This window comes from Crocodylus siamensis, chromosome 4 (genome assembly GCF_052110815.1).
Source record: "Crocodylus siamensis isolate JL-2025a chromosome 4, ASM5211081v1, whole genome shotgun sequence".
Taxonomy (NCBI): Eukaryota; Metazoa; Chordata; order Crocodylia; family Crocodylidae; genus Crocodylus; species Crocodylus siamensis.
Genome location: NC_143398.1, coordinates 62,932,473 through 62,959,089, shown reverse-complemented (window position 1 = coordinate 62,959,089; position 26,617 = coordinate 62,932,473). Strand labels below are relative to the sequence as shown.

Here is a 26,617-nt window from a genome sequence, read left to right as displayed (position 1 = left end):
AAATTAACCATACATCAGGAAAACCTAAAAGTTATCTTAATATTTCTTATAAGGAAAAAAAATACTTGCCACTATTTGGTCCTCAGATGCAGTTGACACACTACTATCATCGAAGTAGTACCATTTTCCATCATCCTTATTTTTTGCAAAAGCAGTATCTACAATAAAGCAAGTCACCCAAGTCTTTAGTGATTGTGTTCTGACCCCAAAACTAAAGAAGTCATCAAAGCTGGTCTCAGGCAAACATTTGGTTTTTTTGAATATTATCGCTGGATCATAGTTCTAAGATCCATCCTTTCAACCAGCCTTTCCTTTGTAGCTTGGGGAACAAAATATTCCAGATTTAGGTTTTTATCATATTAACTGCAAGGGAACACCTGCCAAATTAACTTCCTCCTTCTCAAGGGTGTACAATCAAGAAAAGAACTATAGGTCAAAATAAAGGTCCAAAGGGGCTTTAAACCACATCTTTTTTTCCTGTCTCTTATGAGACACGAGACATACAAGTGCATAAATATGAAGATTAGGAAGGCAAGGCAAGTTGCTTAAAGCCCTGAGAGGACAACATACTTTTTGTCTGAATCTGTATCCTAGAAAAAGTTATGTGCAACATTATGTAAATTTTTTCTTGAAATCCCATTTTAAATCAGTACTGTTGCTAAGGGGGATGAGAACAGGCCTCTTCTACATGTTACAAATAAATTAATTACATTGTTCCTCCTCGGCCATTAAAAAACTCCCCTGAAGTTGATGAAGAGCTCATATCAGTGTGTGCATGAGTGTGCGCACACACACAGAGGACGCGTCTACATGAGATGCTAACGTCACAGTACAGTAATTCTGCTGTGCATTAGAGTGGCTGGCAAGAAGAGTGCTAATGTGCAGTAGAATTAAACCACTTTGCATTGGCATCACATAAAAACCGGCTGCGCTAATGCACAGTAGCTCTGATTACAGTGCATTAAGTTAGTGCCTGTCATTACCAGTACTAAGCATAATGCGTTGTAATTACAGCACATTAATGAATGTGTAAATGCACCCACAGCGCAACATGATGGTAGTCAAAATTAACTTACAATGCCCTCCTCCCATTCCTCCATAGTGGTTGGACACAGCAATCAAATTATAGCGGCAAGGCCCTGCATTTGGATTAATAAGGAATTCTGACATATCCAAGTCACTGTTTAAAAAAAAAATATATATATATCAGCATTATAATGTTTTTCCTTAGCTGCTGCTTAACATTTTAGTTCCTTTGGGCTCTTTGGACTTTATTTTAACACATATCAGAGCCAGTGGTACAAAGGTTCATATGGAGCAAAAACTGCACTTTCACAATTTGATACAATTTTGCTATGCATTTCCTCACAGTAAGAGCTGATATGGGAACACTCTGAACACGTGCACATATACAACCCTTTTTCTTCACATTTATATAAAAAGAATAATATAAAATATCCACCTGAACTGGATAGCTACAGAAGTCACACACTTTGCAAAACCGTTTGCCAATACAATAAGGGAATTTACTTTTCATACCTACATGTCAGCATCTTGCCTGTCATTTTTGTATACAAATAATTTGAACAATTACAGTAACTTTGCACCTGTGAAATAGAGTATGTATCAGCATCTCACTTATTACACACTACTTGGTCTCCCGCCCACAGTCTGCACTGAGCTGTTTCCTGGATCTATAAATGGAACCAACATATTTACAAATGAAGCAGAAACCCATTCTATATAACTATGAATTTAAATGCATATTTTAGACATGTTAGGAAAGCAAAAGCTAGAAGTGAAGTAATTATTTTCTTACTTTATAGGAAAATCAACCAACGTATCCAACTTGTCCCTCATGTATCTGCTGTAAGAAAAGCGCTTTAGATGCACTACCAGAACTGGAGGCAACGACCACAAATCTAACTTTTTGGTTGCTTGTTGATGTTCTTTACAATTTGGACAATACCTAAAAGACAGACATTCACTTTAAGACCTACACTCTTTATGCATGCTAATGTATACAAACACTCCAGTTTAGAAGTGAATATTTAAAGGTTTACCCATATAAAACCAAACATTTCTCTTTAAGTATATTCCCATGGCTGCCTTAACATTTAATTTTACCCCGACTGATCCTTCCCCAGGTCAAGCAGAGAGGGCTGCACTTAAAATATTTTAAAGGAAGAAAATGAGTCAAATTGTAAAGACTATATGTAATTTCTGTGCTATTGAACTCTTAATTCGAGAGAAGTTAAAGGTATATGGAAAATTTCAGTAAATTAGATTAACTGAAAGAGAAGATACTTGGGGCTTGTAGAGAGGCCAGAGCTCACCACCAAAATCTGGGGCACAGAGCCCTGTTGGCAGTGTGTGTCAACAGCCGGGTAGGGAAGCAACCGCCATGTTAATCCTCATGGCCACTGCAGGTGTGGTGTCTGGTTCTTGTTTGGGTGGGGAAGAAGGGGGTTAAGCTTGACACCCATGTTTTAGACAACACTGTTACAAGGAAGACAAGGCAGGCAGATGAAGTGCAAAATAAATTCTTCTTCAGCTGCACATGGCCTCTGGATATTTCTCGTGTGAAACTAGGAATACAAGTTTTTGGCAAGAAGGTCTAATACTAATTTAAAAAGTACTGCTGAACTCCTGTTCCCAAGAAAGTACCAGACAAGATGAATGGTCCCACTTAAACACAATTCTACCATAAAAGTGTTATTTAGTAACATTATTGCAGCAGGTCATTGATCTTTAATTCTTCCAATCAGTTCAAAGGTTTTCAGATACAGATACATACACACAGTGACAACAAAACTGAGTTCAAAAAGAGAGAGCTGGTGGCAATGCTCACCTCTCAGTTAACAAACAGTTAAGATCACATGTCCAGAAGGGGGAAAACCTGGCTTTTAGCCTTCTTATGCTTGAAGAGACTGAAACTCACATTTCCAAGAGAGTACCCTAGCTGTTAGACTATAGAGGTTAGCATGGATGGGAGCTCCTTCCACTCCTCCTGCTTAGCTGAACCACTAGCAGCCAAGAGTGGAAGAATCATGGGGCCAGAAAAAGATGCAAAAGGAATCCTGCCTCAGTAGCCCAGCAATGGTAGTACTGCCTAGGGAATAAGGTGACCTGGGCTCTGGGACTGTTTATCCATTTTGCATTAGACATTTATTGGCTGGAAAAAAAAACAGAAAAAAGTGAAATAACTACAGGAACAGTAACTATAACCCATATTTTCCTCCTTGACAGGTGAGTGTCCTCATCACACGAGTACAGAGTCAGATGCAGGTTATAATCTTCTCAAGATAACAAGAAATTATAACTTAAAGTTCCCCACTTCCTAGGCAAGGGTTTTAGCCTATTAGGAACAAAGTAGACATCACAACCATCACTCCCTACAGGTTTTTAGTGTACTCTGGTGGCATATCACAATGTATTCAGTGGCCACGTAGGATTTCTGGTTTTAAGACAGGCTTCAAGTACCTCCTGGCACTGACCTAAATCACAACATAGCTTAAGTGGCTGATCTGGACCAGTTTCAAGTGACTTAAGTGGCTAGAACCAATCAAAGTCTTCTTTAAGCCTCTATGAAAAAAAAAAGATCTGGATTTGGTGCCAAGTGCCTTTGATCTACATCTAACAAAAAACCCCAAGCACAACTTGCTCACCAAAAAGGGACAAGAGGAAAACTACATAGCTACAACACACGGGTCATTCAAGTAATGATGCTCAGCCTTTCACTGACTTCCAAAAGTACTGACTTTTTGGGGGGGCTCATCTATCCAATCAGAAAGCCTTCTTAATAGCTAGGGCTCACTACTGAAGTGAAAACGATTTATAAAGAAAGTGGTATATGAAATGGTCTGGTTTAGATGGAGATCATGAATTTTGCATACAAATAATTTGAACAATCACAAGTCAGTCACTCTACTTGAAGCTGTAATTTTGATTAAGGATATCGTCTTTAACCAGTTAAATGGATACAGATTTTCAGTGTACAATAGATGGGCAGATCCATCCAAAGATTGCAGATAGGTAACTTCAGATGCATGACAATAAGATATTTTAGATATAATAAATTGGGTTCTTTTTATAGATTAAATACAGACACAGTATGGAGATACGCTGTTATCTGGTACTAAAGAGAAAACTTTCTCTGTTTTTAGGTATAACATTTCAGTATGGACATTTTGCTGGAGTGCAGCAAGGTATTCTACACACTGGTCAAATATCCCATGATCTAAACCAGCAGTCTGCAAGTTTTTCCCAGCAGTGGGTAAGAATGACCTAACTTGGGTCTTAGGTGGGCCAGTGCTAGGACCTGAATGCCACTGTAACTTCTCCTTGCTGCCTGGTTGAGGCACAGCAGAAAGCTCCTGGTCACTTGGTTGCAGCTGCAGTGTGGGCAAAGCAGCTGAATGCTATTGAAGTCCTCTGGCACTTGGCTAGATCCGTCTTATGAGCTGTAGATTACCAGCCCCTGAGCTAAATAGAAAATTAAGAGATTTAAACTAGAATGGAGACCAAACTAGCTATCTCAGTTCATGTCCAAGAGAACCATGAACAGTACTGACCTAGACCTGTAGGGGCAGCACTGGCCAGTCTTTTCTGGGAGGAAAAAAAACCAAAACAACGCTAGATGATCAAATTAAAGCTATCCCAGCACTCACTAAGATGCATGGAGCCCGACTTCTAATTGTTGCAGGAATTCTGGAATGGAATCTAGTGTCCTTACAACTTGAAACTTAAACTAGATAAAGGCTTGTTCATGACTTCACAAAGGGCCATGACAGCTCTGAGTAAAAAGGTTAACTTGCATGGCCTAAATTATAAGAAAGTGGTAAATGCCTGTCCTGGGTCAGAGTTGAAAAAATCCTGGCACGTGAAGCAACAAACTAGTTGTAGCACGTTTTTCGTGTAAGAAATATATGTATAATATTAGTCTAGGGGGGTTTCTGGGCATGAAATACATTGTTTAAAAATAGGCTTTTGTACTAGTCTGCATTATTTGGACAGGACACCCTGAAACAGAGATTGCCTGAGGTTTCTACATTGTACAGTTTGAACTATCTGCACACCACAACACCACACAGGTGACAATATTCAGATGTTATCTTGTAGCAGAATTGGGGTTGAAATACACACAGCCTGTATGTAAATTGTAAATTCAATATACAGCCAGAACATTTAAGAGCTGCACAGATTTGAAAGATTCTATCCATTCTGGAGACAGCTTTTTAAGTGCACCTACTTTTCATATAGGAATGCATAAGCATGAATACAAATGAACCTGGCATTTGTGTACAAAGAAATTATTAAATGATGAGAGTTTTCTTATCAGCAGGAACACACTCATTTTAGCATTTTCAAAGTAAAAGAAGCAGTTTTCCAACTTGCTCTAAGGCTGAAATCAGATTCACAGGTAACAGCTTCTTTTGGAACAGATGCCTGCCTATTCCTGAATGCAGGGACCCTAAGCTCACCCCTCCCCATCCACAATCATAAAATTTCAGTAGCAATTACAGCAACTATTCATGTAGTAAGAAAACATTTAGGTATTTTTTCATGCAAGGTAGTAGGTGGAAAAACAGTAAGTGACCAATTAGCTGTCCGAGGTACTCCAGGGATTACAGTTTTGAAGTCACTGAACACAAAGCTAATTCATCATATCAATTTTCATTTTTGCCCTTACCATGGATCTTCAGCACCTAGTTTTTCCTTTGTTGTGAACAGTTCAATGCAATCTTTTAATTTCACATAGGGTTTTTTCGGAGGTTTATATTCCACACTTTCATGTTTTTCAAAGTCCTAAAGAGAAGTATTTCTTGAGTTAAGAGAACAAATGAAACAAAACTCATTTTAGTGATATCGTCTTACTATGAACAGTAACTACAAGCTCCTAAATATGGAAAGTTCTCAAACATGTTGAAGTGAAAATTAATTTTAGAACCTCCAGACTTATTTTACTAAATTAGGGAGCCTTAAGTATCCTTGCTAGATGCAAAAAGTTTCTCATGTGGAGACATATTTAGTCTGAACATACGATTTAATAAAAACCATGCTGTATCTTAATGTTTTCTTTAAATGTTTCTACAGAAGTACACTTCATACAGTAATTGGTTAATCCCAAATATGCCTGGCATGCTAAAAGCTTGGTAATGGTGAAAAGACTGAGGAACATAAATGGCTTACCTCAGCTGCATTATCATCAAAGTATCTTTTTTTCAATTCAGGATCCCAATCCAAAGCAAGGAAAGATCTTTCTAAGATGAAAAAACATATTTCCTGCTTAAAACTACAAATTATTTCTTCATCAGCATATGCTTAATTTAGATGAAATATTAATCAAAATGAGTTGAAGTAACTATTATCAAAATTTTAAAAAAGGGACAAAAAAAACTTAGCTTTAATTTAAATACTTGGAAGTTTTGTGTTTGAGATTAACAGCTTTCAACTGTCAAGATAAATATTCTTTGGCAGTAATTAGACATGATTTACGCTGTCTTCAAGAAAATATCCAAGCACATTGGTGTATATATCTGCACTGAGAGGGGAACACTTGTAACAGATGAAAAGAACAAAGTTGCTTACAGCAAGTGGCATCAGAAAAAGACAACACAATCAAATTTAGCCAGTGTACTCCCCACTTACTTACCATCAAGCCTAGATTGCCTGTCCTCAAATCTAATGTGCCTGGTATCATCTTTGATATAATTGATGTCAGTATTGCCTAAATTATTGAACTGGAATGTAAACAATCTTTTTTTGTGCCCCGTGAGTGGTTGTCCTTTGCAAGTGTCCTCAGTACATAATCCATTTTCAGAATCATTGTCGCCTCCAACTGAGTCTTCTGACTGGCTGTTTTCATTCTCTGAAGGAAGTTCCTGATCCTGGCTGGATTCATCATCTTGTTCATCTGTCTCCATTTCACCTGAGAAAAATACAACTGTCATGAAAAAACCTGACAACAACTCACCCATTTCCATACTATTTAAAATGCCTTATTTATTTACATGAATTTGAATCATCACAAATTAGAGTCAGTAAGACTTAATCTGAAAGTAATGTATTTGTTTGCCTCAACAGGACTTTCATGGCATTTCAGCTTCCTGTTAAGTTCTTCATACAATCTCTGGTTATACAGTTGTATACAATTACTCACAGACTGGAGAGGACTCCCTCCATATTTTTAGCTTTCATTTCCCTGCTCAGGAAATATTTTCTCAGCTCCCCAAACCCTGTGAAGACTTGAACTTTTAAAGAAAGTCAAGACAAAAGTAATATTTTCGTTTTTCAAACCCAGGCTTCCAAAAAACAACTAGATGTCCAATTGGCAAAAGGGAATCTAATGCCAAGATAAGTTTAATTCCAAGGAAACAGGTCAAACTCCTGTTCTATTTCTAGTAAGTTTCTTATAACAAATGTCAATTGACAAACTATTTTACTGTCAGAGTTAAAAGGAAAAAAAACCCCACTCCTGTTGAGTTTAGTATAATTATCTGCCTGAAGCCCTTACCCAATTGAAAAGAAAGTTCAACTGTCAAAGCTTTTTAAAAATAAAACAAACAAAAAAATCCACCTTAATACTTAAATTGGGGTCAGTTAAATAGCATGACATTTTACTGCCACCTTGGGAGACAAATTTAGCCGAGTAAAAACTAGAAGTACTTCAATGAGTGACCCTCATCAGTCTGTGGCTTGTACACTAGCTGGCAGTGATGCTGTCAGACCCTGGAGGGGGTGGGATATGTCAAGCCAGTCTGGGCTACAAAGAAGGCTGTCAAAGTAAGTTGCTTTTTAAATTGTGAATGTTTGAAACCAAATGCAAAATATTAAACCAGGGACACAGACACACGCACGCGCCTTACTTGGGGATCCTTCTTCATGTATCCCATTTGGGCCATTACCATTGATACCATGGTCCTTACAGCAGTGTAGGGATCCATCAGTGTCTTCACTTTCAGTACCTGTTTTTACGTATCGGCTAAAAACAAACAAAAATAAGTGCTCTTATCAATGGGGTTTTTGATTAACATTTGGATAGTTTAATTATAAACAGTGAAAATCAGCAGGCACTAGAAATATTACTACATACTGTACTCTGATAGCACTTCACTAACTATTCTAAAGTACATTCACTTTAGAATTTACTGCTGTAAGATTTAGAGAGATTCTTCAACTCATTTCTTTTGTTCTTTTCTGGCAAAATCATCTGATTATGTCTAGCTTGTTTTGCTCTATGCTGGTTTATGTTTAATGAGATAGCAAACACATTTTTATTGTGTCACCCATAAACATATACATGAAACTGAGCTGTTTTTCTAGGCTAGTCTATTATACTAATATCAGGGTATTGTATGAATTCAAACTTATGGTTATAACAGCATAATTACCAGTGTGGGCACTTTTTTTAGTCAAGTTATGCTGCTCAGAAGTGAATTAAATAATAACCAAAAGTGCTCTTACTTTTATTTTATAATTACAGTGTTTAACCATACTGGTAAAACTGGTGAAACTTTCCTATGTGGCTACACCATAATATACCATTAGTTTAATCAAAATGCCAACCTTCCTGCTCACCACACGCCCAAAACCTGGGACACTTTTTTGATAGTATTATGTCAACAAAAACTAACTGAATCACAAACTAGTTTAGATCAAGAGGTTACAACACGAGAAGTAAAATAACTATGCTTACTTTCTGTAAAATAACTGTTGAAAGTCTAATCAGTTCATTAGCAAAACATATTAATAACAGCCATACACAGAATCTGGTTGTTCATACTGATGACATTCAACTTTTTCTTTAAGCAATATTCTTACCACATTCTTAACAGCAGAAGGTTGTACAGTTTATCTTCAGTATTGTTTCTAGGCACTGCTATAAGAAAAGGTTGACCAAACAGTGAAGAACCACTATGGTGGCTATAACCAGTGTGTCTGTACTTTTCCCTTAAACAAACTGGAATTATTACTTGCTCAGTATCCTCTGTTCTGTTGATGGCAATTTCAAACCTAAAATAGTAGAAAAACAGAAATAAAGGGCATTTAGAAAATCACGACAAAACCAAGATCTCTCTATTACATGTTCCTACTGTGCCAGGAAGTGGCTTAGCTCAAACTAATGCCAACAGCACACAACTATATAGTTAATAGAAAGGTATTTCTTGACTAGTCACCACAAAAATATATTACTTGCACTTACACATAGATGTCATCGCGTTCCATAATACTACTCAGATTTTCATCCATGGCAAATATTCGGTGGAACCTATGATTGTATATGTCAGTAACTATCATCTATAAGAAAATAAAATTTAAATTACTATTAAATTTAACATTGAAAGTACTTATACACCGCCCAATATTAAGCAAAGAACTCCAAGGTCTTACCTTATCTGCAGCAACACCAGACAAAGCTGACAGGGCTGTGCAAAGGTCCGTTATATTTCCAATTTTTGGAACAACTACTTTGTACTAAAAATAAAATATAACAACTTATCATCTGTAAAGTATTGGAGATGTATGTATGAAATAACTTGTCATATATTCAGCTTCTACATAGATTCTCACTGTCTGCAGTATTTACAGCATTTAGTTCCATGTGAAAGTCAATAAGACTTAACATTAAAAATTACTAAAAACCTAGTCACAAAACATATCAATATCTTTGAAACTGACTAGCTTTAATGTAGAATGTTTAAGTAGAATTTTTTTAACAAAATTCCTTCATTAATCAGGTAACTATAGTTGAGTGCCAAAACCTATATAATTCAAACAATTAAAATTTGCCAAGATTGTTTTAGTATTGGAAAGAGCACATAAAGAATACAAACAATTCTTTTAACACCACAGAAATCAACAACGTAAAGAGAGAAAAATAAATCACGTACCTGCATAGGTTTAGCAAGTGGATCCATTCTAACTAAATAAACTTCCAAAGTGCGCTCTTTTTTCATGGGTAATGGAAGTGTCAGGTAACAAAAGGGATCAAAGGTTACTGAAATCTTAGCACATTCAGGACAAACTAGAGTGGATTTAAAAAGGCCATGAAATATATCTACAATGATGGAATCATTTCTTTTTAGATGGTTTTCCCAGGCTTCTTCAGCAACCACCTAAAAGTGAAGCAAAACCTAGGTTATAGTTGCATTACAAAAACTGCATTACAAGAGCCGAATCAGAAAAAAAAAAAGTCAAAACAACTGATAGCAGCAACTCACACTTGGACACACCTGAATGTTAAACACCAAAACACAAACACTAAAAACACAAACTCTGAGAATCCAGTTCCTGTATATGTAACTTATAATTTAACTTGTCCAAGATGCTTTGTATGGTTGAGTAAATGGATAAAAGGAGGTATAATATCTCAAACCACAGTGGAAATAGTATAGAGAACTACAATCTACATGCATGTAACTTATCTGGGGAAATTCTTCAGTCCTAAGTATATTGGGAGTAGCTGGACAAGTATAGTAAAAAACACAAACAAACCCCAAGTAGAAGATCAAGTGGGTCAGGAAGAGTTGCTTCCCCAGCTGATCAACCAAAGGTATCTCAAGCAGGTATGCTGAAAGTAGTATTATTTGCAAATAGTCCTCATGGAGTCCTGGACATGTTATCTCTTTTCACAGTAAATAGGAATTATGCAAGTTAAAGACAGACTAGAAAATATCCTGAATTTCTGTATCCCTAAGTTTTCTTCCACAGAATAAGTAATCCCCTAAGCAGCACTAAAAGGATGAATGCCTTAATAGTGTCTTACAACTTACCGTAGTAATAAACTAAAACTAAAAAACCTCCCAAACACCAAGTCTCTTACCTTGTCTGGCCTCCCATCTGCATCCTTTAATTGAATATAAGGCTTTTTCCTAATTCGATTCAAATCCTCATGTAAACCATCTAAGAGAAAAGCTAAGAGTTCTTGACAATCCTGTTGCTGATATCCAGAAAACTGAGGTGCAAATCGTCCTACTTGTGTCTAGAAAGAACAAATAATAATTCTGTTTTGGAAATTTAACACATTTGATTTCAAGTAAACTAACATATAGCATAGAAATTAATGCTCTAAATTTGTATGTTTCCTTTTATAGCTACTACTTGGATGCTGCAGCAGAAAAGCTACGAAGGTGAACACAGACAGAGAGAAACTTCTGCAGAGGGTATCTTTTAGTTAACCTGAGCATCTTGTTCTATTCTCAGTTCTTCCACAGAACTCCTGTAAAATTTTGGACTACTCACCTAACTTCTCTCACCTCTCTCTGGTTTCTCAGAAACAGACTTAAAGATCATTAAACTAGATGAAGAATGAGAAAGTAATAAGTGCAAGGTCTGTATAGATATTGTATTTCCAAAGTGTTGTTCTGAGGCTGGCAATCAGACCTCCATACTTCTGCTTGGGGCCGCAATTCCACCCAAGTGTAGGAAAAAACCGGGGTGCTGGCTAGGGATGGGAAGGCAGAGATAGTGTAAAACACATCCTACTCCACACCTGCTTCCCTCATCAGAAAGGACAATGATGGAGCTCTGGCAACAATTTAAAGTTTCTTTAATTTGTAAAAACATTTGTTACTTGTGAGGCTAGATCACTTCAAGACAGAAGTGCCCTACTGTTGTTCAGACTGATGGTGTCAGTGTCAGAACCAAGTAAGTCCAATAAAAAGAAACAATCCCCATACCTATAATCCAAAACATAAACGGACTATAAATGAGACACAAAACGCAAGAAAGAAAATGTTTTTAGAAGGAGTTGCAAAAAAACAAAAAACAAAAACAAAAAACAAACAACCCCCCCCAACACCCCATTAAAAACATAAAAGGGAATATAAGGTACAAAAGAATTAACCAAAAGGAAGTGGGGATTAACCCCCCCAGTATATTTACTAACAGTAACCAAAAAATAAAATACAGCACTAATTTTAAAGAAAGAAAAAAAAACCTTATAAAATGACTCCTTTGTACAGAGTTGTTCCTCATTTCAAGTACTATGAACAGTTTAGATTATTTTAAAGAGAACTACACATGCAGTAAACAGATCATTAAGCCCAAATAACAAATTCCTCAAACAAATTAAAGAAAAATGTTTAATTATGACAGGACAGAACTTAAAATTCTGATTTGATAAAATTTGTTTAGAGTATGTCAAACAAAACATCACAATGTCCCAATATGAAATTAGGCATCTGAACATTGGGGGGAAGGAGAAAAAATTTGAAGATGATCAAATTAAGGACATGAGAACAGCCATACTGGGTCCAGCATCTTGTCTTTTACTATGGCAAGCAGCAAATATGTTAGAGGAGTGGAATGCCTAAATTTCAAATTCCTATTATACTAAATTGTTGCATATTTCCTACACTTAAACTGTGAAAAACTGACTGGCGTTCAGATTATGCTTAAATACTAACCTTAAATGCCCTTGGTGTGACATAGCTGTATTTTCCTGACCACATTTGCTTGATGAGTTCTGCATAAGATTTTGCAATTTCACCTCTCATTCCTAAAGGATTGTCAAAGTTCAGTTCTTCCTGATACTTATCATTGAGGAAGTATTCTGTAAGTGGAGGGGTGTTGCTCAGACACTGTGAATGGAAACATTATATTACTTAAGATACAACCAAAGAGTTATTTTAACAAGTTATGTAAAAATGCTCAATCTTTAAAGCAACCATTTTTCTGTAAGTTAAATACAAATATTTTATTGTTGAATTTGACTGAATTGTAATATCTGCAGGAAATAGTACAGCATACTGTTAACATAACTACAATCCCTACACAGACAAATCATAGTTTAAAATCAATACCAGTTGCTCTAGTGGCAGTTGTCATCACAAATACTAAGAATGGGCTTTGAAAAGTTTCACATTTAGAATATAGGAAACAACCTGTATGTTCCAAGAACAAGCCTAACTAAAGCTTAAGTACTGCTGTCAACCAATCCCAGAAAAACATTGCAAAATGTTTATCTATAAGCTCATATTAAAAAAAAAATGAAAAGGCCAATACTAACTAGCTTATTTACACCAAAGAATTAAGGCTATTTTGACATGACCATTAATACAGGTAAGAATTTTGTCATTACTTCTCTAGGTTTTAGATGGGTATTTAGGCAAATTATATTTGGACTTGAATATAATTTGGCTCCAGGGGCCCAACATTATGGCCAATGGTTTTATTCAAAATGAAAAGAAAATCTGCCCAAATATCCACTGAAAAAACAGAGACATGGCTGCCCTCTGTACTTCTCATTGGATGTTTATTGTCCTTCCTTTAATCAGTTTGCTTCAACGTGCTAGCCTTTGATTTATATCCACTGTGCCATTTAAGCCCTGGTCATTAAATGTAAACATTTCTGGTGCTTTACAAAACCCAGTTTATTTCAATGGGGTTTGAATCAGATTTTAATTCTAACCTGGAATCCCCTGTAGATTACATAAACAGCTCACAAAATACTCAAAGACTTTATATGATGTCACATGTTCAGTGATCAAGTACGAATTAATTCCTCTACCACCAATTATAGAGATAGCAGAACATAATCGCTGAGACACCATTTATAAACTCCTTAGCATTCAGTTTTTTCCTTCAGCTGGCTCAGTACCATCTTTACACTCTGTTTTCATATATTTAATCTCCATACCACTTTAAGACTTCTGCCTTGTCAGCTCAAAGATGACCCACATATCACATCATTCCACTTCCCAGACCAAAAGAAAAGGAGTAATATTATCTCCTTTATTCTGTAACAGTTTTTCTGTATTCCCCTTATAAGCAACAAGAAAGGGTGCCATAAACAATCAAGGATGATGAGAAGGGCAGAAGGGGAGAAGTACACTATTACAGAAGAACACTAAAAAGGAAAGGTGGAGAAACAAATCCAGTCCAACAACTGTTCTCTCTCCTTTCATGCTTATTCTAATTTGAGACATACCAGAAAATTGTTGGAAGTTTCCTATGTGCATTCTTAGATTAACAAAGCATGCCATTTTTTTCTTTTCTCCACCTAATTTTGTAGCTACAAGTTTTGAATTAGCAAAAAGAGTTCCTATTAAAATTATTATGAAAAATATATATATTTAAATTATTCAATTTAACTAGCCAAAAGTTTCCTATTTAGCTTGGTCCTTAAGTAATTACAATTTCACAATAGGATTTGATAAACATATGCTTCTTAAAGTGATTAGAAACTGAAGTCTACCTAAACTTAATATTACCATGAAAAAAAAGATGGTTGTATACTGCAGCAAACTGAGAAGGAAGTCTACATTCTGCATTTGCTCCCTTATTAGTATGTTAACAGCAGAGCAGTACCTGGGTCTCCAATAAAAGCTAGAATGCATATTATAATATAATTATAATTAGGGCAAAATAAGAACAGAGGTAAATTCTATAAAAGCAGCAGATGTTAGCTGAAGTAGCTAAATAAAAATAGGCACCTAGTTACAAATAAAAGCTAAGAAAATAGTTTCATTAGACTTACAGATACTCCCATTCCTCCGCACCCCCGCCAAAAAAAAAAAAAGGCTCAGGGCAACTTACAATAAGAAAGAAAAACAATTGTAGGAACAGAATAAAATATTAAAATGAAAAAACAAAACACTTTTCCCTCCCACACTGGGGGGAGGTGAGGGAAGAAAAAGTAAACATATAAATAAGAAACAACCAACAAACCAAAAATAACAAACATAAAAGAAATCCAGCCCCCATCCAACTTCTGCCTCTGATCAAAGAAACCATATCTACTCCGCCGAACTCAAACTTGCTTCCCAAACCCTATTAAATACCTCCATAAAAGAAAACAAGAATTTCCCCATGTCTACCCACTTCCATGTAGGGTTATAACTACTAGTCTCCAGACCAAGGAAAAGAAACCATGTATACAATACTTAAAGAGCAGAGTCTGAAAATGATAAGGGGCTACCTACCTACCCACATATAAAATGATTAAATGACAAAGGCACAATGCGTAGTGAAATTTTTTTTCCTTATTAAAGACCTTATTTCTTGGAAGAGTTAGTTATAGATTATATGGGGGGGAAAAAGCTTAATTTAGTCTTAATTTACCACAGAACCTAATTCAGGAAGTGAATAGTGCCTTCCATTAAAGGTATGACGGGATCTGATCTCGGACCCCAATGATCACACTTCCTGCCATGCTACATGTGCATAGCAAGAGGTGGGATTGGGGATCAGATCCAAATTGTGCCTTCCTGCCAGTGCAGGTGCCTTCCTGCCAGCGTAGGAGCCCGGCAGGGAGCAAACTGGGCGGCCCAGCTTGAAGCGTCAGTCAGCACCTGGCCTGGCCACACATTCAATTTAAGGTGCAATAGGAACCAGCCACAAAGTTATCACAATATTTTAAGTTATAACTTCGTGGCTTTTCCCTATTTTATCACACCATTAATTGCATTGCTGGGTTACTACCAAAGATATGATTAAACGGTTAATCATGTTTTAAGTGTAATGTCTGCCAGAGGCCTAAAGTGAAGGATCAAGTATCAATTAGTGATACTAAGCTTTAGAAAAAGATATTTCAGTATAAAAGGTTAATTAAAAAGAACCTACAAGTTCAAAAGGAAACAGAAACCTTAGACAAAACAGATTAAATTTAAAGAATATGTAATGACAAAACAAGAAAAAAAATAGAAAGGCAAATATAAAACCAAAATGCTTAAATGGCATAACTTACAAGGTTATTCAAGCCAACCAGAAATCCCTCAAAATTTGCTAACAACAGAACAGAATAGCCAGATGATGGTAAGTGTGAGCTATAATGTAATTTAGAATTCCAAGAGGACCCTGAAAAAATTCTTGTACAGACACTGAGTAGTTAGGGAAGAGGCTAAATAGTATAATGAATCAAATACTGGCTACAGAGAAAGCAAGGAAACTGGATTAACTGGTCAATTCTCAAGGCAAAATGTTACCCATGGGGTGATTCAAGGTTTGGGATTAGGTTCCATGTGTTTCATTGTATTACTTAAAAAAGGGACAAGTACTGAGGTAGCAGAGTCTGCATACAATCATTATTTAGGTTAATCGGGACCAAAAATCATGAAGACCTTCTGAAAAAATGACAAGAAAGGTGAATGGGCAACATGTTGGCCAACAGTATTGCTGTCTCATTATACTAATGTATACTTGTTAAACTTATACATGTTTAAACTAATCACACACCTTAAATGATTCCAAGTTAAGGGTAACAACTCAAGAAAGTGATCTGGGCATTACCACAAGCAGCTCAATGAAGATCTCTATTCAATATGCAACTGCAGTCAAGGAAGCAGGCAAGACATTTATTTAGCTGCACAAGGGACTGAATGCTGAATACAGATAGTTATAATACCCTTCTATAAAAATCAGTGCTGCAGCCTTATCTGGAATAATTTGTCGAGTACCATCATAGCATTCTGAACATGAAAAGGGGGAAAATATGATCAAATGAATGGTATGGAGAAGGTAGTACAAGCACTAGTGATGTTGTAGCCATGCTACTCCAGAACTTGTGTGACAGCTAAGGATTTCTTAGAGTGATCTCTTTTATTGGACCAACTCTGTAGTTGGGAAAAAGTTAGACAACCTTTCAAATACAAGACATTCATAAGAATGGAGAAGATAGGGATTAGAGATTTTTCAAGGAGAACAACAAAAAAGAGGAAATACGGTTTTGTAAGTTTCTGTATGTAATTGATCCACATAACTTGGAAGTCAAGGTTTTGCAGTGGCATGCCAGATCAACCTGGCTTGGTTCTGTCTGAGGCAGGCTGGTGCTTCTTGACCTTTGATCCTGCTGCTACTTCCCCCTGACACCCAATTTTGCAAAGCCTGCTTCTCCTGCGGCTGCATGGTACAGGTGGCTGCAGGGAGGTTTCATCTTTGTCACACGGCTGGGCAGCAAGGGGAAGCAGTGGCAGGAAGCAGCCTGGCTGGAAGCTCTGTGGACCAGATCCAAGGCTTTCATAGGCTGTGTGGTACCAACTCCTGACCTTACTCCATGTCATAATGAACAGGACCAAGAAGTTGAGACTGAAAAAGGGGGTGAATAATTCTAATAGTATAAAAGCCTTAGTCTGTCTGTCTGCAACACTTTATTCCCACTCTAATCACAATGTTTACTGAAACAACCAATCAGAGTGCTCTTCACAGACAGAAGTGCCACCATGACAGTGGGGACTGAGGGGCTGGAGCAGGGGAGTGATGCTGTGCCCCCCCAGTCTCCGCTGTCATGGCAGTGCCATCCCCCAGCAACGGGGAAGTGGGGGGAGGCAAAACAGTGGTGCTGGCCTTGCCCTCCCCGCTGTCCCCCTCTGCCTCCAAAGACCAGGGTCACAGTTGGGGTGGGGGGGGGACAAGTCCAGCACCACTGGCCTCACCACCACTGTTCCAGCTGCTCAGTCCCCGCTGTCATGGCAGCGCTGTCCCCACCATTCCCCAGCAGGGCTGGAGCAGGCAGGTGAGGGCAGCAGCACTGGCCTCGTCCCCCTTCTGGGCCCTGCTCCTTGGGGACAGAATGGGATGAAGAGGAGGGGAATGGGGCTGGACGAGAAGCGGGGGGCAGGGGGGAGGAGGGGCCCACCAAGGGGCCAGATGCAGGGGTGGGGTAGGGGGGAGGCACGGGGCCAGAGGCAGAGTAGTGGCAGTGCAGGATGTTGGGTGCCCCAGCTCAACCCCCTGCTTCCCCCAGTTCTTCTTGATGGGCAATTGGCTAGTATAGGAATAAAGAATATCCAGAGCTGTCATTCTGAAGGGATGCTCAACTTCATGGTTCAGGGTTAAAGGAAATCTCTATTTATTACAGATCAAAAAGAGGCCTTAATTTCTCTGCATTTGCCTACTATAGTCTCTTAAGCATCTAGTGCTGGCTACAATCAGAAACAGGGGCTGCTTGCAGACATTAAAAAACCCTGTGCTTTACTAGAAGAAGCAGTGCGTTACTTTGACCCAGTTCTATAGCATCTGTATAGATTGGATACTTCAGCAAGGTGCAGCTTTTTGGCACTTATCTAAAACTAATTCAATCAGCCCGTTAGATAAAAGCACCGAAAAAGATCCACTAAAGCTCCTAATCGATGCACACACTGGGCAAGCTGGGTCCAACTAACACAATGCCTCTTTTGGGCATGTGCTGGGCTTGTTGTGGGAGCGCACAAAGTTTAAAGTAAAGGGCTTTTTTGTTTTTAAAACATCTGCATGCACCCAGAATGTAGCTAGACCTCAGGTTGCTAGACCTCAGGTTAGATACAGATACGGCAATTCCATTATTCCGATCTCAAATCGTGTGCTGCTTAAGCATTTGTTTTATAGTCACTGAAAACCTTAATGAACTTAAAAAAATCCCAAGGAGTGTGCAAAAGCAGTTACAAGTAGCTGTACAAGGGTCATTAATAGACCTGGTCAGGACTTGACAAAATTTGTCTTTTAGATTGCAAAGTCTACCTGGCAAACTTCAATTTTTTTTTCACAACACACTGACTGACTGATCCATTTCATTCAACTGACTCACGAATATTTGGTATTTTAACTTTTTGATTTGAGACCTCGATATTTTTTCTAAGTTTTCACAGAACCATTCCCTACGCAGCTGATGTCCTTCTACCAAAGGATTAGAGTAATACCCAGATAAGATCTATAGGTGGCAGCACAATGTTACTTAAGCCTGTACCAAACTCTGTAAATGATCAATTCCCTCTTTCTAATTTTACAGATGAAGGCTTACTTGATTTCACTGTGTGTACACAAGTGAATGGGACTGAAACATTTACTGTTAAATGCTCTCTTCATTTGCAATTCGTTTGTGTGATATTATTATACATTTTTTTCAAGTTTGCAAGTTACCCTGTATTAACCTCTCTCTATACTCAATTACAGAAGTGACATTTAGCTCTTTAAAGTAGATCTTACTCTGATAATTGCACAAATTGATGTCATTGCATAAAATAGCTCTTTCGAAAAAAAGTTGAAAAAATGTAAAAACAGGGAAGGAAGGGAGGATTATTAGCATTACAGCTTAAGAAACTGCTGGACTAAATAAAAGAATAACTAGAAAAGTAAAATGGTTTGGAAATGTATGAGTAGGTAACCACCTCAATCATGATGGAAGTGTGCTGCACAGTAGCATCTTGGTATTTTTCTTTTTTAATTCCCAACCCCACTCCACTGTTGTAATTGGTTGAGGATGGGCCATGACAGCTCTGCTGTTTGCTCCTGATCAGTCAGGAGGCAAAGCTGTAGTTTTAAATATGCTGCTGTTTTTGTCTCCTGAGCGATCAGCAGCAAGTGGCAGGGCCACCAGGACCCCTCAGCCAAGGGAGGCAACAACTGCAATATATTTAAACCCACAGTTTTTGTCTCCCACAGATCAGAAGCAAGCAGAGAGGCAGAGCTGTTGGGGCCTCTATGCAAATCAGCTGGGGGATGTGGGGAGAACGACACAACACGTGGCAAAAGGAGCAAGATTAAAGGAGCCAGTGTGCAGCGCACTTCCAGTACAATTTAGGTAGATCCCTATTTATGAGGAATCAGAAGCCAGGGTCTCTTGCTAAAGTCTCAACTCTCTCCTATTCTCATTGTTGTAATCCAAAGGATGAAGCCCTACTACAGACATTCTTTATATATGGAAGTGAAAGTCAAAACATTTTTAGCGAAGGAGCTATAAATGCACATGCAACAGTTACTTTCAGAAAAGGCCAGTATTATCATCCTTTATGTTTAATAAAGGTTACTGAATACAGAGGATGCTATTAATTCTGTCAGTCTATTTTAATACAGAAAGCCTGGAAGTCCTTACCAGGAATAACTCACTGCATGCAATAACTGATAATAGACTGATGATCATGTTAATGCCAGGACTACTTTTTCATGTTCCTTCTAAATAATGTGCCCTCAGGAAAATAAACAGATTTTTTCATTAGGATTTTTTTTAAAGGAGAAAAGAAAACAAGCTACATAAATGAGTACGGGGGCAGCAGGGGGCGGGGGGAGAGAGGAGGAGCTAGTGCTTGTATCAGTGTTTTGGAGACAATTATAGGGTGGGTGACCAGTGGCCAATGGTGTTTTGATTATTCTCTTTGCCCTTCTCTCCTAAACATGAGTTTAATAAATTTTATTAAATTGCAACTGACAGATGTTGGCAGTACACTTGCCTGACCTGAGGTGGTTGTGGGGTGGTAAAGACCCATGCTTTTGGCATGTTGGAAAGGAAAAAAACAAAACTGCTTTCACAGTTGCCACTGATAAAAACCCCTATCATTTATTGGGTCAAACCATACGTGCATCTTGCCTAATAACAAGTCACATACATAGTGGTAGAGAGCAGATGCGGAAAGGCAGACTGAAAAACTGGATATGACCAGAGGGTTTTCCACTGTTCCTCTCTAACTTGCAGCCTCCAGCATTCAGAAGTCTAGGGTGTTCCAGTTGAGAGGCTATATCCCTAACTCCCACGTTTAATTGCCACAGATGCTCCTTTCCTCCAAGAATCTGTCAAATCCCTTTTTGGAATCTAGTTAAACTGTCAGCTTCCACATCTATCTGGTGGCAACGAGTTCCACACTTTACTTACATGTTGTGTAAAAAAGCGTCTGTTAGTTTTAAACTTGCTACCTACTTGTTTTATTTATGACCCCTAGTTCATGTACTGTAAAGAGACAGTAAATCATAAACCCCTACTGACTTTCTCTTCACCATTTAGTATTTTGTAAACCTTTATCGTATCCCACCTCAAGCATCCTTTTTTCCAAAATGAATAGGCCTAGCCTTTTTAGTCTCTCCTCACACAGAAGCCCCTTCACACCACTAATCATCCTTATTACTCTTCTCAGTATTTTCTTTAGTTCTTTTATATCCTTTTTGAGCGGGGCCTAGAACTGGGCACAGTATTCAATGTGTGCCAGATCCTTCTATAGTTCCTCACAGTCTGCCTTGGTCTTTACCACTTTGAATAATTTTGGCATTGACAAATTTGGCCACCTCACTACTCACCAGCTTTTCCAGATCTTTTATGACTATGTTAAGCCGCGCTAGTCTTGACACAGATCCCTGGGAGACCCTGCTGTTTACTTATTTCCATCCTGAAATCTGACCATTTATACTCACCATTAGAAATAGGTGTAAACATAGAAAACAAATTTATGAGTGGACCTTCCCTGTAGTCCTTTCTTAAGACCCTCTGATGGGGAACCTTGTCAAAAGCTTTCTGGAAGTCTAGAAATACTAGGTCAACTAGATCACCCCGATCCACTTGCTTACTGACACCTTCAAAGAACTGTAATAGGTTGGTGAGGCATGATTTTCCTTTAACAAAACCATGTTGATTTCTCCCCAGCAAGTCATGCATGTCTATGTGCTGAACAATTTTTTTTTATTATTATTGTTTCTATCAGTTTTCCAGGAACAAAAGTTAGATTCACTGGCCTGTAGTTCTGTGTTCCCTCTACAGCCTTTTTTTAAAATATGAGTCACACTGGCAAGCCTCAAGTTCTCTGCTACCAAGGCTGTTTTTACTGATAGATTGCATACTAGTTAGTAGTCTTGCAATTTTTGATCTGAGCTCCTTTAGGACCTAGGGTGAATGCTCTCAAATCCTGGTGATTTGCTACTGCTTAATTTATCAATTTCCTCTATGAGTTCATCTTTTGAGACTTCAAATTAGGTCAACTCCACTGACTTGTCCCTAGAGAATAGTGAATCTGGTGAGGGAACCTTTCTAACATCTTTCATAGGGAAGACAGATGCAAAGAATGCATTTAGCTTCTTAGCAATGGGCCACTCATTTTTTAGCACCCCTTTTACATCCTGATCATTTGAAGGCCTGACTCACTCCCCTGGCAGGTCTTTGAATTTTTTATTATTATTTGAAGATAATAAAAAATTATCATCTTCTGTGTCTCTAGCAAGTTTCTCCTCTAAATGCTTTCCTAGCTTGTCTTATTACATATTCAAAGGACCTGGGAAAATTATCTGGGGTTTGTTCTCCTGGTAGAAAGCCTTAGCAGGAGGTGCCTAAACAGAGGTCTGATGTGCACTTGAATGATGAACCCTTGAAGAAGAGAGAGCTTCAGTACTGATGCTATACAGCCAGAGGGGCCCTGTGCACACTTCTTAGCATGCTCTACAGACTCCCTCAAGTCTGCATGGAAATAAGATAGCAGCAGTGAATAGCGTAGCCCTGATTGGCTGACAAACTGCTCAGTCAGCCTGTCACCCAGCAACATAATTTGGCAGTGTGAAGTGGGCGTGTTCTGTTCCCTGTTCAGCTTGGGCGGTAGAATCTGGCTCGAGCGACACACCGTCTTGGGGGAGGGGAAGGAAGGGCTGTCTAGCACACCCTGGGATGCTGGCGGATTATGCTCTGGCTTCTCTCAAAAGAGTAAGCTGTACTGGCGTTTGCTCTCCTAGGGGAAGCTCTCCCAAGATTGATCTAACCCTGGCTGTTTCCATGTTATTTTTCTCTTGGAAAAGCCATTTTTGTTCTGGAAAAAAAAAATCCTGAACATCTATAAACTCATGGCTTCTCCTGGGAGAGCAGCAACTCTCCCAGGAGAAAGTGAATGTCTATACTTGACTAATATAACTAGTAACAGAAGGCCTGTGTTTTTATATCTTTGACAGAACTTAAGTCCTGGACGTATTCTGCAGAATACATAGGACTTTGATTACAGACAGCATTTGTTAATCAGCTTCCATAAAGCTTAGCCTCCTTGGGTCCTGGGCATGAAGAACTTCAGCAAATACTGGATGAGGAAAGAACAAACGCATGGAACTGTGTTGAGACCTCAACAACACCGACTTCACAAGACCATGCAGAATCCTCCACAGATACAGAAATAACATTAAATCCCAAGTTTGCTCCCCATGTGAGCTTAATGCTGGTCCTTGTTTCAAGGTATTCTGGGGTCACCTCACATTAGGCAGAGTAGATCAGGATCACTGTTCAATATCACTTCTAGAATAGGTCCACTAGTATGGGCATTTATTGTAGCCACTGGGCCATTTTTCTTCTCTGATATAAAAATTTCTCCTAAAGGAAAAAATTCAGGTAGTGTGATGTAATGAACTAAATGGCACACTGCCACTAAATTAAAAAATCACCATGGCATATCACCGTGATGAAAAACAAATATGGCACAAAGCTTCAAAATTACAATTTGAATAGAGAAAAAACGCCACCAATCCAGTTAGTCAACAGTTTACTGATGTAGAAAGACAGCAAACAAAGGGAAGATGTGTTCTGAAATCAGTTAATAATGCTGCAAGTCTGAACAAACTACAAGAGTAGTCATCCACACAAAACCTCCATTAAACAAGTCAGAAAGGAAGCTTTCAGAATCCATTTATTTTTATTTCACTATGAAGCAGGATGCAAGATCCAATGAAAAATAAATGACTTAATACAATTTTTGTCCAATTTGGAAAGAATTCCTTTCCAGAAATGTTCTATTCTTCTCACTTTTACTGTTAGATTTTTATGTTTTAATTCAATATAAAAAATGTGCTTATCCTATTGGAATTAGGATGCTATTTTTAACAGTTCTCTTGCCTATTAATCTAAGAAATGGAAGCAATGCTTACTCACTTTTATAAACTGTTTTGAGACTGCAGCTACAAAAAGGTGGTGTAATGTTACGTATGTACTAACTAAAAAGCAAAAAGTTTAAAATTACACTATTCCAGCTACCTTTGAGCTTCATCTCCCAAATTTAAAATAGTGTTCCTATCAGTAGTGTTGGGGAAGAGGTGGGGTTGTACGCACGGAGGGGGCTGGGGGCAACCAGGGCAGCAGCAGTAGTCACCACCTTTGTGAGGGCAGGCAAAAAAATAGCCACTGCAATGCCTGGCATGGCAACAGTTGCTGTGACCCTGGCTTCCCTGGGAGAGAACTGCACTGCTATGCCTCTGGTTCTTATCTAATAGCTTTAGATATACACACTCTTACATAAATGTGTTAATGAAAACTGACCCAAATAAGACAAACTAAAACTATTTATCCCACACAATCAGCATACTTCACCCTACCCATCAGGAAAAACTAAACCTGGTAAAATTTGCCCCATCAATCTCTGACTATACCAGATGATATCTTCTCTTTTAAAATATTATTTTAGTGTGTGAGGACAGGGTTGTGTCTAGAAAGATATTAGGAAAAAAACCCAAAAAGTAAGAGCAAAGTCTGTATTTTCATTTAAAAAATAATAATAAATCAGGATTCCTTAAATTTCACCAGTTGTCTGAGAACGAATTTCTTCTGTCCAATACTGCTTTGAAGTGGTCAGAAGAACAATATTCACATAGAGTACTCTGGAATAATTTCACTGACAGCAACTAATAGCACAACTCCCTAGTGAAAAAAGTAACAGGTATGAGAAAATGTCTTCATAGGTTTACAGATATAGTAATATTTAGGTTTATTTTTACCACAATCAATGGCTAACTAAATTTGTAATTACTTTTCATAATGTAGGTTACTGCTGCTCAAGGTGAATAATATCTTCAAGGGTTCCTGACAAATTAACCTATCTACTTACATGGTACAGGATAGCCAGTTAAAAAGGAAGAAAAGGTAAAAAATCCATTGACTATCACTTCATTTTTGGCATCTAAAAATGTGTTCAGTCTTGTTCGAAAGAACAAAAAAATGAAGTGTTATACTAGACTATTAGGAGAAATTCACCAGATATTTCACACTGTATGTATACTGACTCTACATTACCTTTTATAGTGAAACTGTTCAACTCATGTCACAACTTTAACAGGCCAAAAATAAATGCTTTTGTGAGGCAACATAAAAATATTGTTGTTAAAGGGTCCCCAAGGGATAGAATGCACTGTATTGCTAGAAAGGATATCTGGGTTATATTTCCAGTAAATTGATCTCTGGCCCATCAGAAGGCGTATTCATCATGAAAGCAACATGCTCACCTCCTGGGAGTGGAGGGCTGTGGCTGACATTGCTTAATCACTTTTCACATCTGATTATAATGAAGCACTGACAGGCTATGCAGAGTTCCATCTAGTTCTCTTCAGGAAGGACGACTAAGAAGTAGGACTGAGGGAAAATCCTTTGGGTTCTTGTACAGGAACAAAGGTGTCCTCCACCCATCCCCCAAGAAAAGAAATAAAATGAAACAAGTACACTATAAAAATTAGAAGATAGATGTATTTTGCACTAACATATAAAACAGAGGTTCCCAAAGTTTTGTTTACGGAGAGCCATTTGAGTGGGACATTGTGATAGGGGCCATATAACATAATTAACCTGTAATAAAATACCTTTATGTCCAATAGGATGCAACACTGTTGGCCACCTTTAAAAAGGGTCCCTTCCTAGGCCATAAGACTTTGTTCATAGACTGCACTTTGGGAACCTCTGATATCAAGTATTATCTTATAATAAATGGAAATGGATATTATAAACTTTGATTTACAGATAAATTCATACCAGTCACCTGAAACACACAAATGAATTTTGGAACAAAAAAGCCACTCCAGATGCTCGCATTTTATATTGTTCTTGAAATACAGTTTATAAGGAAGGCTACTCTAATTCCACTTCCTAGTCTTCCATAAAAAGAGTAAAAAATTCAGGAAAATGGCAGTTAAGTGCAAGGTATTTTTGAGTAATAAGATCTCATCTTTGGTATGTATGTCAACATTTTAATTACTTCTGGTTTACTTAATTCCAAGATTAAGTCACGGCACTTCCTTCCCATCCAGGATTTCAGTGGCAAGTGGACTGCAAAAATGTACCCTGAAATATCTACATAGTTCTGCTTTATGTAGAAGTAGGGAAAAGTGATTAATTTGGTCTGGGCATTTCTAAATTTTTAAAGGGAAAGAAAGCATGCAGACCAGCTCTTCCCAGCTGTTTATTCAATAAAAATGTTATAATGGTTATCAGAATGAACAAATACATTCATTATGTTTATGAGAATAGCAGAACAGATTCTCAGCAGAAAACTGGCAATCAAATCACAAACATACTGATGACATCTTTGGACAAATAATTTAATCTATGCCTCAGTTTCTTCCACTGAAAAAGTCAGGTAAGACAATGCCTGCCTAACTCAGAAGCATGTTAAAGACTGTGCGCTGCACACCTCAGAAACTAAAGATGTGCTCCAAGAGTCATGCGTTTTGTTATAAATGTCATTATTATCATCTAGTCAGTGGACCTACAATATACAGCATGGTTATACTGATATAAACTTTTCTTTCATAACTGTTAGTGGGGAGTGTAGAAAAAGGAGAAATGATGTGGGTCACATCTTTTTCCTTCCCTTTCAGTTTATATGTCTTGCAGCATCTCTACATTTTTTGTTCTCCTCTTATGTGCAAAATCCTTATGAAGTCATGCTATGGTTGATGAGGTAAAAGAGTATAAACATGCATATGTGTTTGATAAAGGAATAATTTTCTCAAATTAGAATGGTTTCCTTTCATGTCTAACATTTTTCATAAAGTGCCAAATAGAGAAAAGATTAGAACCTTGTTCAAAGGATCACTTAGGTTCTTAGGCAAAAATTTCTTTTGCAAGTGGCTCCATGTATGGAGTGTAATTTTAGGGAAAGAGTGAAAGCAGATATGAAAAAGTCAATTTTTCCTAATATCCACAAGCAGA

General features: G+C 37.8%; 1 protein-coding gene across 5 annotated transcripts in view; it reads right to left on the bottom strand.

The window, feature by feature from the left end:
- USP15 (ubiquitin specific peptidase 15) overlaps positions 1-26,617 on the bottom strand; it is a 101,329-nt gene that overhangs the window by 6,695 nt on the left and 68,017 nt on the right. For 4 of the 5 annotated variants that reach the window (XM_090042421.1, XM_090042422.1, XM_090042423.1 and 1 more), the window contains 13 exons: positions 12,411-12,584; positions 10,826-10,984; positions 9,894-10,118; positions 9,394-9,477; positions 9,206-9,300; positions 8,824-9,015; positions 7,869-7,984; positions 6,656-6,931; positions 6,193-6,263; positions 5,693-5,808; positions 1,820-1,969; positions 1,077-1,180; positions 70-158 (listed from right to left, as the gene is read on the bottom strand). In XM_090042421.1, coding sequence (XP_089898547.1) covers positions 70-158; positions 1,077-1,180; positions 1,820-1,969; positions 5,693-5,808; positions 6,193-6,263; positions 6,656-6,931; positions 7,869-7,984; positions 8,824-9,015; positions 9,206-9,300; positions 9,394-9,477; positions 9,894-10,118; positions 10,826-10,984; positions 12,411-12,584 — 1,851 coding nt within the window. Of the gene's footprint in view, positions 1-69; positions 159-1,076; positions 1,181-1,819; positions 1,970-5,692; positions 5,809-6,192; positions 6,264-6,655; positions 6,932-7,868; positions 7,985-8,823; positions 9,016-9,205; positions 9,301-9,393; positions 9,478-9,893; positions 10,119-10,825; positions 10,985-12,410; positions 12,585-24,918; positions 25,102-26,617 lie in introns of those variants that run through there. The other variant, XM_090042425.1, reaches the window with a different exon arrangement.